General features: G+C 55.5%; 1 protein-coding gene across 2 annotated transcripts in view; it reads left to right on the top strand.

Annotated features, from left to right (window-relative positions):
- The first annotated feature begins 303 nt into the window (after positions 1 to 303).
- The window catches only part of TMPRSS13 (transmembrane serine protease 13), a 32,370-nt gene continuing 17,678 nt past the window's right edge, over positions 304 to 14,995 (top strand). The window contains exons 1-4 of one of the 2 annotated variants that reach the window (XM_019811352.3): positions 304 to 738; positions 2,284 to 3,574; positions 13,596 to 13,806; positions 14,829 to 14,933. In XM_019811352.3, the coding sequence (XP_019666911.1) occupies positions 3,554 to 3,574; positions 13,596 to 13,806; positions 14,829 to 14,933 (337 nt within the window). In that variant the 5' untranslated portion in view covers positions 304 to 738; positions 2,284 to 3,553. The remainder of the gene's footprint in view (positions 739 to 2,283; positions 3,575 to 13,595; positions 13,807 to 14,828; positions 14,934 to 14,995) is intronic. The other variant, XM_006936671.4, reaches the window with a different exon arrangement.

Raw genomic sequence — 14,995 nt, 5'->3', positions numbered from 1 at the left:
ATGGGCCTGGTGGCTGGCAGGGATCCTGTAGGGGTCGGTGGCTCGGTCAGCAAGGACCCCGGGACAGGCCAACTTGTGTCTCTGATAAAACAGCAAGAAAGGGCCTACTGGGTGCCGGACACATGCTCTGGTCTGATGTGTCATCGCCTCTTCCCAGACGTTCGGTCTGAAGACCTCCAAGTTCGTGTAACTGGCCTTCACCTCCAAGTCAGGGTTTTCACCTGCTCCACTTGGCCCAGAACCCCAAGTCTGAGCCCTTTCTTCCCAGAGGCTGGTGGGGCCTTTGGGGGAAAAGGTGGAGGGTGACACGAGGAGGCCGGTGGTCCGGAGTGAGGGAGGGGGGCACGGGCTGATGGACATCATGGCCCAGCAGCAGCCTCATAGCTCTCCGGTGGCCAGAGTGGGGGCTGGGTGCTCCCTCGGAGAGAGGGAAGAGGAGGCGCTGGGGACATGATCCGGTGCCTCCTCGGGACCAGATGACCATGTGGTGGTCCCTCTGCTGTGACAGGCTGCTCAAGACAGCAGGAAGGGGACGTGGCCTGCGGCTAAGTTCTGCTCTCTTGGAGAGCCAGGAGTGTGACACCGAAAATAACTCAAGGTTCGAGAACGCCAGGGTCCCTGCCCGGGCCCTCCAAAATCTCTCTCCCCCATCTGCCTCGGAATTAGGTTTTCCTCGGGACACCTGAAGCTGGAGCTGACGGTTTCCACTCTGTGCTAGAAGTTTCTGTTTTCTTGCAGGTAAACGGGGAGAATATGGTCACTTCCTTTAAGTCTTTGCTCAAGTGTCAGTTCCGTGAACCCCTGAAATCAGGGTTGTTTCAAACTGTAACTCTGCTCCCAGCCCTCTTGATCCCTTCGCTCCTTTATTTTGTTTCATAGCACTCCCTCACTCCCTCCCTCCCTTCCTTCCTTCCTTCTTCCCTCCCTCCCTCCCTTCTTTCCTTCCTTCCTCCCTCCCTCCTTCCTTCCTTCCTTCCTTCCTTCCTTCCTTCCTTCCTTCCTTCCTTTCTTCCTTCCTTCCCCCCTCCCTCCCATCCTTCCTCCCTCCCTCCCTTCTTCCTTCCTTCCTTCCTCCCTCCCTCCCATCCTTCCTCCCTCCCTTCTTCCTTCCTTCCTTCCTTCCTTCCTTTCTTCCTTCCTTCCCTCCCTCCCTTCGTCCTTCCTTCCTTTCTTCCTTCCTTCCCTCCCTCCCTTCTTCCTTCCTTCCTTCCCTCCCTCCCTTCTTCCTTCCCTCCTTCCTTTCTTCTTTTCTTTCTTTTCTTTTCTTTTCTTTTCTTTTCTTTTCTTTTCTTTTCTTTTCTTTTCTTTTCTTTTCTTTCCTTTCCTTTCCTTTCCTTTCCTTTCCTTTCCTTTCCTTTCCTTTTTCTTTCTTTCTTTCTTTCTTTCTTTCTTTCTTTCTTTCTTTCTTTCTTTCTTTCTTTCTTTTTCTTTCTTTCTTCTTTTTAAATTTACATCCAAGTTAGTTAGCATATAGTATAATAATGATTTCGGAGTAGAATCCAGTGACTCATCCCCTGTGTATAACACCCAGTGCTCATCCCAACAAGTGTCCTCCTTAATGCCCCTTACCCATTTAGCCCATCCCCCTACCCAACACCCCTCCAGCAACCCTTACTGTGTTCTCTTTATTTAAGAGCCTTTTATGTTTTGTCCCCTGCTTGTTTTTATATTAGTTTATTATTTTTGCTTCCCTTCCCTTACGTTCATCGGTTTTGTATCTTAAATTCCACGTATGAGTGAAATCATAGGAGGTTTGTCTTTCTCTAATTTCACCTAGCATAATACCCTCCAGTTCCATCTGTGTAGTTGCAAATGGCAAGATTTCATTCTTTTGACTGCCAAATAATATTCCATTATATGTGTATGTATATGTGTGTGTGTATATATTACACACATATATTTACGTATATATATGTACCTATGTGTGTGTATATATGTATATGTACACACACATATACATATACATACATTCATATATCTGTCGATGGACACTTGGGCTCTGTCCATGCTTTGGCTATTGTCGATAGTGCTCCTATAAACATTGGGGAGCACGTGCCCTTTTGAAACAGCACACCCGTATCCCTTGGATAAATACCTAGTGACACTTCTCACTTTCTAATATACTGTTCTATCACCTATCTGTCTGTCTGTCTGTCTGTCTGTCTATTCATCTGTTATCTATCTACTATCTATCTACCATAGATACCTGTTTGTCTATAATCTATCTATCTATCTACCTGTCATCATCATTTATCTGTTTGTTTATTTTTATCCCCATACTAGTGCCATGGCGCGGGGTACTTGCCCGCTCTGTTCTCCACGTCCGCAGCCCCCAGCGCAGTGCCAGGCTCCTAAGAGGCACCGAAATGTTTGTCGGGTAACCGAGTGGAGGATGGGTGAGTCGCATTGTTGTAAAGATGCGTTACCTGCGTTACTGTATGTAAAGCATTCGGCAGGGTCGCCAGCACCTTGTTGTTATTGCCGCTGCTGTTTGTTAGATGGGAGTTGTGCAGATCCCTCAGCCTCTCCGGCTGTCTCTCCATCTGTAAAACCAGCAGCTCGAATCACTGGATGGTCCCTGGGCTTCCTTCAGTCTGTAAAAAGTCTGCAGTTCCAGGACCTTCGTGCCCCCAGATGCTCCGCCACGGAAGTTCTTCCCAAAGCCCACCTGAAACTTCTCAGTAGCAGCCCTGCTGGGCTTGGGGGTGCTGAGCACCCCTTGGGAGGCAGGTCTTCCTCTGTTTCTTTTGACAGATCAGCACGGGGCGCAGCTGGGAGACCGTGAGTCAGCTCGCTACTTCTTAGAACGGTTTCCATTCAGATACTTCTGTGTTTTATTTTAATTGGCTTTTGACGTGCTGTTTCATAACGTTTTATTGTGTTCAATAGAGGCGATTCGTTATGTGCATAATTAGAAGCCGTTTGATTTTAACTTCTTTGGTAAGAGTTTTCACGGAGAAAAAGTTCGGCAAATGAAAATTTTGCCGCACCGGGTGCCTTGATTTGGGGTTTTGGACACATGGTCCTTGGAGGTGAAGGTTGACACTGCCCTGTCCTAGGTGGGGCTCTGGTCCCTGGCCTTGGACGTTCCCTACAGGAACAGGGTCATACACCTCAGAGGGCCCCGGGAGCATCTGTTTTAGGGGCTCAGGTTGACAGGACTAAGACAGCCTTCACAGGGCCTGGACCTTTTCTCTCAGAATCCCCCTCTGAAAGAAGCATCCTGGAACCCCTTGTTTCCTCATAGCTGACTCTGCGGGGGAAGTTTCAGAGGTAAAGCCAGCTTCACACTCCTGGAATTTGGTATTTGGTATTCACTGAGTAACTGGGATGGCCTCGGAGGAGGGGAGAGGGACAGGTCTGGCCAGTTCTGTGGTGTTGTTTATACTTGAGATTACCTCACAGGTCCCAACCCGCTTCCCCGCCCCATCTGGTGGGGGCTGGCCCTCAGCCTGCCAGCCCCCTTTTGCCCACATGCCGGGGAAGCCAGGGGCCAACATGGATCTCCCTGTGGACATCAGCTGAGTCTGGAAGCCTCACCCCTCAGGAGACGATGGAAAGGGACGGCAGCCGGGTGAGTGTCCCCGGGCCTTGGGCCAGAACTTCCCGGCGGTGAGGAAGCAGAGTCAGGGCTGGGAGGTAGGTGGGGCGCCACCTGTATGCCTCTGGTTTGGGGGCAGATTGAGTGTGGTTTTCCTCATTTGAAGCTACTTGGGATTGAGACTGATTGGCCTCCTTTTATCCTGGTTTCTAGGAGGGGCCCCTGGGAGGAGCGGACGGGATTTGGGATCTGCTCAGGAGGCACCACCGGGCTGTGCCTGAAGTTTGGGCTCCTGCTCTGTGTCCTGGGAGCACCCTGGCCAGGGCATTAATGCTGTTAGATCATCACTTTTGCTGGTTTGAGAAATCACTGAACCTTGGCCTTCTAACTGGATTTCGGCGTCATCCTGGCCAACCCCCTCACTAGACTCCTAAGCCATCCTAGAAAAAGTGACTTTCTATGGGTATTTGGGACCTTCAAGGAGACTTGTCATTATCCTTTGGTTACTTTCAGGCTTCATAACATCCATGCTTGGAAAGGGCTTCCTTATGTCTAACCATAATTCCTTCGGCTACAACTCAGGTTCCTTACCTCTTCTTCTGTTCTTGTTGGTGGTAGAGAGCGGCTAGAATGTCGTCTGTGGAAAAGCCAGTTATATACACGTGAAGGCGTCCGGAGGTTTTGTTCCACTGTGTCTCAGCTCTTTCCTTGAGGGACGTACTTCTTGTGCTGTAATTTCTCCTTAGGTCTTGCTTTCTCCTCCTCTCCACCTTCTTTTTTTCTTTACCGACGTCCTCTTCTACCGACGTAGTAGAATCGGAGACTCTGGGAAGGATGGGGCAGCTCTGGGTTTGAGAAGGATCAGCTCAGCCTACATTCTGGCTTATAGTTGACTTGTGGGCCATTCTGAACCCAAGATACGTTTCTGCAACTTTCACTGTCACCTTTTCCACCATTCTTCCAGCCCCCTCTTGACTTTTCTTTCCCGTGCTTCCCTTTTGACTTCTGCACTGTTCTCCTTGGTTCCTGTCTCCACCTCACCAAGGTCACTGGGTCCCGGGCGTCTCGGGTCACTGGAGCCTCTTGTGAGCAGTAAGGGCAACGCATAGGACAGAATGGAGTTTTGTCTGAGGTGTGGGGAAGGTGAACCCACAGTTACAGCCATGGGGCATGTTTGTTGGTGACTTTCTGGGAGCCTGCCCTTGATGATCCCTAAATACAGAGGATGGGAAGGGCTGATTTGTCTGAAGGAGGGTAGGGCCAGTCCCCGGGCAGGGTCATAGAGGTGACCTCTGCTTATGACGCTCATCTTTCCAGAGGTAGGGACCAACATGGAAGGTCACTGGAGGGGCACAGTGGTGAGAACAGACTTTTCCTTCCCGATGGAAGAGGTGTTAAGAGGTGTTGTAGGTGCCCTGTTCATTGTGGGAGCCTGTCCTAGCTTACTTTGGAATGAAAGAATTGGACCACTCTTCCCTCATTTAAGGTGCTTAAAGTCACCCCCTTGTTTAGGGTAGAACCTCCAAGATAGTGAGCTTGAGGTGGGGAGCAGTGGGAGCTCCCGGGGGCTCTGAATCTTACCTGCCACAGATTATTTCAGAGCAATTAGTCCTTCAGCTCCTTGAAGTAGTGAGGCAGATGATGGCCAACGGACGTGAGCCTGATGAAGTTCCTGTGCATGTCGGTTGGGTCTTCAGGGGGACCTTGGACAGGAGGTAGAGAAGGCTCACAGCCTCTCTGTCTTCAGAGGAGGCGCTTCCTCCTCGGTATCATCGTCCTCTAGGGGCTAGTCCTGACTCCCCTAACAACGTGTACAAATATCTCTTCTCCGTGCCTCAGGTTTTCCACCTACCAAAGAAGAGGGTTGGACAAATGCTTCCCCCCCCCCCCCGGCCCCTTTCTGGCTCCGTGATGGTCTTTGGAATTATACAGAATGGGGTCGGAGGTGCACCACACTGGATATGTGCATTTGTTCTTGAACAATAGTGTGTGTTTTGTGGTTTTTTTCCAAAAGGTGTCACATTCTTCATGCTTACAGAAGTGCAATGCTTATTACAGAAAACTGAATGGACCCGTTGATAAAAACAATAAGACAGTGTAGACGGGTCTTCTTCAAATAGACCAGGTTCTCAGCCAATCAGTCCAAGACCACAGATGCTGTGGACTCGAGAGCAGCTGGTGGTCCCAGGTCGGGTCCAGGATGAGGTACCCTCCCCTCAGGGGGCTGGGCAGGCTCCTAAGACGGAAGGCCACTAGGCTCTGGTCACCGTGCCATCAACCCCATAGTGCAGGCTCCCCCCGGACCCTTTGCGCCTGCTCTTTGCCCTTCTAGGCATGCTGCCCTCCCCTGAGACCTCTGTGTTCCATGTTATCATTGGTGCTGAGCAGCCTTTCACCTGGCCTGTCCCACCTGCCCCTCCCCCCCCCGCCCCCGCATTGTCCCTGTGACTTGGCAAATGTGAACGAGAATGTGTGGGAGTGTGTGTATGGGGCTGCAGGTTGGGGTGCTGGGCGGGAAGGCCGACTGATGTAACAATAGCCACTTAGCTTAAGTGTGTTGTTTTGGCAAAACAGCTTCCTCTTGGTACAGCAACAGCGGGGTGGACTGTGCCCAGCCAGGCAGGGAAGCCGGCAGAGGGAACCCGGGGCTTTGGCAGGACCTTGGCAGGACCCTGTGGAGTGTGCCTCCTCTGATAGGACCATCGGAGAGCCTCCGTTAAGTACCAGCCCTGAACTGTGTCACCACCCCAGCATTGGCGTGGGAGGGAAAGGGGGGGAAACTGAGGCCGCCAGCCCCTGGGCAATCAAATATTAGTTGCTTGGCAGTAACGGACCCTCGATGTTCTTTAAAGTCTTGATGAGGGGCGCCTGGGTGGCGCAGTCGGTTAAGCGTCCGACTTCAGCCAGGTCACGATCTCGCGGTCCGTGAGTTCGAGCCCCGCGTCGGGCTCTGGGCTGATGGCTCGGAGCCTGGAGCCTGTTTCCGATTCTGTGTCTCCCTCTCTCTCTGCCCCTCCCCCGTTCATGCTCCGTCTCTCTCTGTCCCAAAAATAAATAAACGTTGAAAAAAAAAATTAAAAAAAAAATAAAGTCTTGATGAATGAACACATGCATGAATGAATAAACTAATGAATGGACAAGAAGGTGTTTTGATTCTGGTCTAACGGGGATCCCCGAGGCTTTTTCATGAGGCACCGTAAATTAGAAGGCACTTTAATGCTCACCCAGGCCGGTCATTTTCAAGTTCTTTGTAGCCGCAGCCTCTTTGGTTCAAATGAAATCGTATGTGGGGCCTGTTGTACAAACTGCAAAGTGGGTCTCCTCTGTTTGAAGTGGGGTGAAGGACCCCAAGCGCTTTCCCTGCTGCAATGGTCACTGAGACATCTCCACGGAACCTCTAATGCTCCGGGAACACTGCTTGAAAACAGCTGATCGTCTGCTCCCTTCATTTGCTAGATCGGGAGCTGAGACTCCGAGAGGGATGCCGCTGTCCTTCAGGTCATGAGGATATGGAAGCAGAGCAAGCCTCCCCTGGGTCTTCCAGGCCTGGGACAAGGGACGCCTCCACTCGGCTTCTTAGTCTGGAGCCCAGTGTGATGCCAGGGGTTCCCCAGTTTGGAAGGAGGTGCTGGCGAATCTGCCTGTGCTCTGAGGGGAGCCTGTATTTGTGGGATTTCTCCGGGTTCGGGGAGAGGGGGCAGTGGGACGGAGCCCTGTGTACCTGGAGGAACAACGAAGCCTGGGTTGAGCAGTAAGGATGGGGAAGAAGCATGATCCGCTCTGTCCCAGTTCAGACCGGTTCCTTGGAGACCAGTTCAGTCCAGTCCAGCCCACGGTAGAATGGGTTCAGGCCTCCCCCGCCGTGGCCCAGGGGCTCCCCAGCCTCCCAACAGGCCAGGGGGCCCTTTAGCTTCCTTGTACCTTTCAGTGCCTCCCGTAGGGACTGGGGGCATCTCTCCCTGCCTAGCCCAGGCTGGGGGCCTGCCTATGCCTCCCACTCTGAACATGCTTGATACTCACCGCGAGAGAGAAGCTCTCATAGGGGCCTCAGTCTGGTGAGGAGTCCTTCCCCATCGGAGCCTGGTAAGGGGCGGTGGGAAAGCACATTGATGTGCAGCAGCCGAAGAACGGGAGCCAGAAGGTTAGGGCTCGGGTCCCGGCACCACCCCTGACTGGCTGTATAACCTTAGACGAGTCCCACTGCCTTTCTGGGCCTTCATCACCTTCTCAAGTGAGGTGATGCAGGCTGTATGAAGGGATGGCCCAGGGCAGAGGAGGGAGGCCCCACCAGCTTGGGCTGGACTCGAACGGGCCCTGACGGACCTGGCCTTGGGTCACGAAGTCATGTTATCATTGCTGCCCGCCGCCCAGGTGGACATTCTCTGGGTCCCGAGGGAACCCTTTCCTAGGCTCTTCTCCCTGGCATTGCCGGCCGGGCCTGCAGGAGACCCAGAGAGGTCAAAGGCGGGACCGCTCGGGCTCTTGTTCACTCACTGCCATCCCCCACCAGGTCAGGGCCCACGGGACAGAGACTGCCACCAGAAACCATACCTCGGGTGGGGAATCTGCCCCGGAAGCTGTGGAATAGAGGGCCGCAGACTAGGTGCAAGGGGCCCTGGGTTTTAGTCCCTATTCTCCTGTAAGAGGTACCTAAGTGACTCTGGGGAGAGCACACAAATGTTTCAGGCTTCTACTTCCTTGACTGTAAAATGGGAATAATAATTCTTATTGACTTCTGTTCCGGAAAGTGCTTGGAAAGAACCCCAGAGCTGGGGACTGCTCTTCCCAGCCCTCTCCCTGGCCTGTTGCTCGCTGCCTTCCCGTGGATCCCTGCTCCCCCGGCCTTCAGGCCAGGCCACCTCATGCCCCAGGACACCCCCAGGGGTCTACTGTGAGTAGTGACCCCTGGGGACTGCAGAGGCCCAGGCAGATGGTGGCGGCGACAGCCTGGGGTATAGGCCTGGTCTGTGATACAGTGAGGGCTCACGACTGTATTACCCCAGGGGCTCACCTCAGAGAGCACCCTAGGGGGAGGAGGGCGGGGAGAGGCAGGGCCAGGGAAGAGTGGCTGGCAGTGCTCGGCCAGGGAAACGGTCCAGAGTCGGCCACGCTCTGGCTGCGCCCTGTCCATCTGCCCTGCGTGCGGGCTGGGGAGAGCCTGGAGTCGGCCATCTGCGTTCCATTCTGGGTCTTCTGCTCACTGGCAAAGGCCAGGATTGGGCCGGTTCTGGTCCCAGCTCAGCCCCTTGTATCTTGGGACTTCGGGCAAGAAGCCTCCTCTCTCCCTCTCCCCCACCTACTCCAGGCATCTGCTCTGAGGGTGAGGCCAGGCCACCAGGAGGGAGGCTGGATGCCAGCAGTTGCTCTCCAGGAACTGAGGAGAGGAAATGAGTTGCTGCTGTCGCAGGTTAGACAGCAGGAAGAACTTCCAGCAGGGTGGGGCGGCAGGCCGTGAAATGGGTAAAGAAGGGTGGCGGTGGAATCTTCTATTCCAGTGGCCCCTGGAGACCTCTTCCCAGCCTCCCGTGATGGTCCGGGTTGAGGTTCGGAGTCAGGGAGGTAGAGCGGACAGCCTCCCTGTGGAGGCTGCTTTCCTCGGGTCTTGGGGCTGTCTTTCCACCCTGCTGCCCCTGCTGGGGTTCACGTTCCCCACACGGCAACTCTCCTGTGGGGCTGGGGCTCAGGCCTCTTCTCTTGCCCCGGTCTTCGGGGCCCGAGACTCTGTACGTGCCTCCCCCCGGCTCTGGCGCCAGAGGGCTTGCTCTACGGAGGCCAGGACTCCTAGGACCCCCAGCTCTTTCTTGGATATTGCCCTGTCAATCCCCACATGCCTACTCCCCAGCCCTGGGCAGACTTTGTGCTGGGTTGAGGCTCAGAGTCAGCAGCTTTAGAGTCTGGCCGGGGACTACTCACCCCCTTGGGTACCGAGCCCAAGATTAGTCCCATTTTCCATGCCCCAGCTCTCTCTGGACTCCGAGAAGAGGGACCCATGGGAGTCTCCTGCCTAGACTCTCGCTTGCCTGCTCAGGGGTTCTTCTGGCTGCTTCCTGTGTGCCAAGGCCGTGGGTGGGCACGTAGGTGGGACCTACCGTGCAGGTGGAACATTGGGGAGAAGGTTGAGCAAGGCTCAGGAGGTCCCCCCCCCCCGTTGCCTTTCTGGCTGCTCCAGGCTTCCCGCTGTGCCTGCCCCCCACCACCAGCTACCCCTCTGGTCTCATTCCCTCCCCCTAGCCTTCCCATCATCCCCCTCTGGGCCTCCACCTGCTGTTCCTGCCATGGTGATGTGGTACCGGGACCAGGGCCCCGGGGTCCTGTTCAGGTGGGGACAACCTGAACTCTTGAATGAGAATCAGAGGCTTATGATAAGTCCCTGCAAGCCCACCAATCAGTTCAGCGGCTTTGGGCATGCTCTCTAGTCCCCTGCACCCAGTTTCCTCATGTATTAAATGGGGATCATGGTTCCTGCCCAGTTGCTAGCAAGGCCCTGTGAGAATCGCGTGAAATAATGAGTGTGGAAGCTTTTTGCACACCGTAAGCCTCAAGGAAGGGAAGGAAGTCACTGGGGACACTCGTGATACTGTGGGTCCAGACTCTACCTGCTCTTAGTAGGTCTGGCCGGGACCCCAGCCCTGTCACTTACCTGAGATGTGAGTTTGGGCATCTTCTTAACCTCTCCGGACCGCGGTTTCAAGATCTGTTAAATGGGGCTCACACTATCAGCTGTAAAGAGCTTTGACGAGGTTGGGATGGGATCCAGTTAAGTTCCTAAGAGGCTGCCACGTTTGTTGTGGTTTGCCACCCATTTATAGACCAGGTTCTTTCATGTGCATCCTGCGGTGATCTGGGGGAAGGAGGCGAGATCGGTCCCATCTTACCCGTGTGGCGATAGACTGAAGTATTCACTCACTTGCCCAAGGCAGCCCGTTCGGGAATGGCTGCAGTCATATTTGAGCACGCATTTTTCTATTTCAAGTCCGTTGTCTTCAACAAACAGACACCCACTGTCACAGCTGATGGTCCCCAAGTCCTTACTTTCCATATGGCGTCTATAACAAACAACGCTGTGAAGCCGGGTCATTGGCTCACCTTACAAATACGGAATCTGAGGTACAAAGAGGTTAAGTCACTGGCCCGGAGTCACTTGCTGGCGTGGGGAGTGCTTGATGACTGGCAGACTGTCTCTCCTGTCCCCTGGCTCCCCCAGGTCCTGGCAAGTGCAGCACCCACCCGTGATTCCTGCCAGAAAGAAGTTCCACAAGACTGAGATCCCCGTGGAACCACCAGCCCCACTTCCAGGCTCCCCATGGTGCTCCCAGCCCTGCAAGGGCCCAGCTCCCAGTTCTCAGGCCACGTCACAAATGCAGAATGAGTGCCCTGGACACAGGTGCAGGGAGAAGACTGTGCCGGGGCTCTTGCTACTGACTCGAGAAGGCAGGGGAGGTCAGACATATGCAGGCTTGGGGCAGAATCCCGACTGTGTGATTCTGGCCAGTCTGAGCTCTGGGCGTTGGTTTCCTTATCTGTCTAATGGGCTTCTAAGAACACCAAACTCTCTGGGGACGATGGAGTGAGGACGAGCTCACAGACATGGAAGCTTTTTGTAGATTGTAAAGTGCTTTACATAGTGACCTAATTATTTTATTGTCTCACGTAATGGAAATTGGCCCCCAAGGGTAGGGAAGACTTATTGTGTGAGCACAGCAGGGAAGGAAGCCTGGCAGGCCAGATGAGCTGCCCAGTGCCAGGGTCCCGGGCAGGTGCTAAGGCTTAGGCCACCACTGGTGGGAGGCACGGGGCTCTAAACAGTCTGGGTCTTAGGAGGGCCTTCGTCTGGCCTTTATCTCCCTAAGATGAGCTCCCGCCACCTTCCGGCCCTTTGGTCATGCCTCGTGGCTGTTGACGTTCATCCAGGTGGGTGCTGTGTGGGCCAAGGCGAAGGCAGAGAGAAATGGTCATTTCCTGCCCAGCCCCCATGTGCCAGATACAGGCAAGACGCTTTCTATTTTATCTCACTGAATCCTCAGCGTCATTAGTCCTATCCTGCAGACTAAGAGAAAGAAAGGTTCAGTGGCTTGCCCGAAGTCACGCTGCTGGCTGTAGGATCGAGACCCGGGTCTGCCTGCCCCCGAAGCCATCGGCCGTCAGCTGACGCATGCTGTGTTTTCAACACATCCTCAGCGCCTCTCCTTGCCCCCTCCCCCACCCCAAGTCCTGTTCCCCTTGGAGCGTCTAGGGGCTCACCTGTCTTCATTTTATGGAAGTCTAGTGTCTGAATCCGAGCTCTGGTTCAGCGGTGTCGGCTGCAGCCCATCTTCGGGCCCCTGAACACATACAAGTGTGTCCCTGCTCAGCTGGCGGGGCCACCTGGGTCCACGTGTATTTACCCACGTCCATTAATTAACCCCAGTAACTCCCTGGGATAATGGCTCCTGGTCCCTGCCCGAGGGAAGCCCGAGTGTGGTCAGGGACTGGAGATTGCTTCTTGAATTCATCTCGCAGCCTCGAGAACAATGAGGAAGTGACCAAACCAATTACCTCTGACTCTTAGAAAAGGGAGTTTTAAAAAAGGAAAACAAGAAGCCCCCGCGGGGTGGAGGTGATGGTGTTGCCTTGGGCCGATGTGCTAACGAGGAGGACTTTTTCTTAACTGGTTTGCTTACTAATGACAAATGTTAAGCATGGTGGCAGGTGAGGGTTGCGAACAGGTCCCAGCGGTCCCAAGCCTGTCCCCTCCACACAGCCCTGCCGACTGTGCCCCCCCGCCCCCTGCCACTCCTTCTCCTGGGCTGCCTTCCTGAGCAGACCAGTCAGTGCTCAACCGAACTTGGGACGAGGGGCAGGTGCGGTCCCTGCGCCAGGTCAATTCCCAGCTCCCCGTGCTGCCCCTGGGGACTTCCGGAGGGGGCTTAAGAGGTGGAGACGGTACAAGGGGCCTGAGGGAGGTGACAGGGACCGGGGGCCCTGCAGGACTGCCCACCCGCTCCCTCTTAGATTTAGAGCACCCCAGAGGCTCCGCTTTCCAGGAAGGAACAGGCCCCACATTCACGGATGGCCTCCTAAGACCAGCTGCTGCACTGTCACCCTCGTCCCTCCTCAGAGAGGCAGGAGAGCCTCGTGCTCGGGTTGGCCACCGAGCCTGACTCTCTGGACTCCCCCTCTGGCCCTGCCACTTGCCAGCTATGATGGCACGATCACGTTGCTTAGTCTCTCTGCTTCTGTTTCCCTTGTGCAAAACGGGGGTGACGGGGCTGTTGTGAGGGTGAAGTGAGTGAATACATCTAAAGCTCTGAGAGCACGGGAAGTCCTCTGTCCCTGTCTGTTAGAGCAGACGACTCCAGCGGCAGCTGCGTAGGGTTGAGGATCTTGTGCAAGAGGGATGGACTCCTACCCCAGCCCGTACCTTCTTCTGGCTTTGCCTCTCCCGTTTCCCTGACGCGCTGGTGAATCGGTACATGTGCGCCCACGCGAGTGCGTGTGGGGGCAGGTGCATGAGTGAAAGAGAATTCTGGGGTCCCTGAGAATGGTGGGCTACAAGGCAGGCCAGGGTTTTTCCCTGAGTGAGTGCCTTCCACACTCTTCAATGACAGCTCATAGTAAGAACGTGGTTTTCTCAATCTGGGGCCCACAAAAGACAGGGGCAGGGTGTGGGGTGAGAGAAGTGAAGAGGGGCCGAAAGAGTGGTTACTTCCCCCACCGGGGACCACACCTCCCTGAGCGACTCTCAGAGCGAGGGTCCCTATACCCAGGTAGCCAAAGCAAGGGCCCCCAAGCCCCAAGCGGATGGCCCACGGCCCTCTGCCCGCTCCGTAGATTCCCGTGATGGGAGAGGGGTGTAGGGAGCTGGGGAGAGTAGGGTTTTTGAACTTGCACTCCATCCTGAGACACTCTTCTTCTCAGATGCTTCCCTGCTGGGGGGGGGGGGGGGGAGGCGGGGAGTTGCTCAACCTCTGGCCACTCGGCCTGGGGCATTTATCTGCTGGCTTAGCAGGGCTGACAGCTGGGGAGTAGCTTCTCGGGGGAGTAGCCTGAGGGATGCCCTTCATTCTGTTTTCAGAATGCTTCCCCCGCACGGACGTCTCCAGCCCGGGCATCCCCAGCCCGGGCATCCTCTTCCAGGTCAGCATCCGGCAGGTCATTGTCCGCCAGGTCCGCCTCCACGGCCTCCTCTCCGACGAGAGTGTACCTCGTTAGAGCCACACCAGTGGGGGCCGTGCCCATCCGGGCATCTCCTGCCAGGTCGGCCCCAGCCACCAGGGAGAGCCCAGGTAAGGGGGACGCTGCGGGGAAGGCAGGAGCACAGGGAAGGAGTCGATGGGTGGGGAGGAGGGGGGAACAGTCAGGCGTGGGCAGGGGGGCCCCGGGGACGTAGGGGCCGAAAGGGGCCATCCCATGCAAGCCCGAGACCGTGGAAAATTGTGGCCAGCGGGGTAGGGGAGAAGAAACCAGGTCCAACGAAGCAGCTGTAACTTTGGGGGCCGGGCAGCCTGGGTCAGAGGACAGATTTGGAGAGCTGGGGTTGGAGAGCCCGGTTAGAGACTGGGGGTCTTTCCTCAGGCTGCCCCGTGGGTCTGCCGGGAGGCCAGGGTCTGCCCTAGAGCAGGGTCCTGATCACGGGTCCATCTGTGGTAGAGGAGGAAAGGGAGAGATTCTGACCAGGTAGGCGCTCTCACACCCCAACTCTCCAAACTGGCTTCTGTGGTTCGGGTGCTGGATGGAAGTCACAGCGGCCAGATGGGCCTTGGGGCTGGCTCTGCCCCTAACAGAACAGTGTTCCTGCCCATCCTTACGCTGCCCTCCTCCTATCCTAGACTTCGGCCTGTCCCCACCACCACAATACAGACTGGCCCGGAGAATTGTCCCTATTTGGGGTCCCTTTCACAGTCTTGCCCTCCTCAAGGGCTGGTGAGGGACCCTCGGGCCGTGGCCTCTGGAATCGGACACACTTCATTTGAATCCCTGCTCTGCCATTCACTAGCCAAGTAACCTTGAGCAAGTTCTTTACCTTTTTGTGAACCCCAGTTCCCCCGCCTCTAAAATGGGCCTGGTAACGCTCAGCTCACACGGGTGCCTTGGGAATTACATGAGAGAACGCTTGCGAATGCCTGGCTGGCCCGTAGTAGGTGCTCAGTGAAAGGGAGCTGCAGGTACCGGGTGAGGTGGCGTCACATTCTGGAGTGCCGGGGTCCTAACGGGGCCCTCCCAGGCCAGCCTGCTTCCTTCTCCCTCCTCCGCTCCACCGGACCCCTCTCAACAGCCTTACCCTCCCCTGCTCCTGCCCTGTCCCTAGGTGTCAGCTTGCCCAAGTTCACCTGGCAGGAGGGTCAGAAGCGGCTGCCGCTCATCGGATGTATCCTCCTCCTCATCGCCCTCGTGGTGTCGCTCATCATCCTCTGTGAGTTTCACGGAGGGAGCAGGGGCGGGCTCTGGCCATGGCAGGCTGGAGTGGGGTCCCCG

Source organism: Felis catus, chromosome D1 (assembly GCF_018350175.1).
Source record: "Felis catus isolate Fca126 chromosome D1, F.catus_Fca126_mat1.0, whole genome shotgun sequence".
NCBI classification, from domain to species: domain Eukaryota; kingdom Metazoa; phylum Chordata; class Mammalia; order Carnivora; family Felidae; genus Felis; species Felis catus.
The sequence above is the reverse complement of the archived record's forward strand: the minus strand, read 5'-3'. Positions and strand labels throughout refer to the sequence as shown.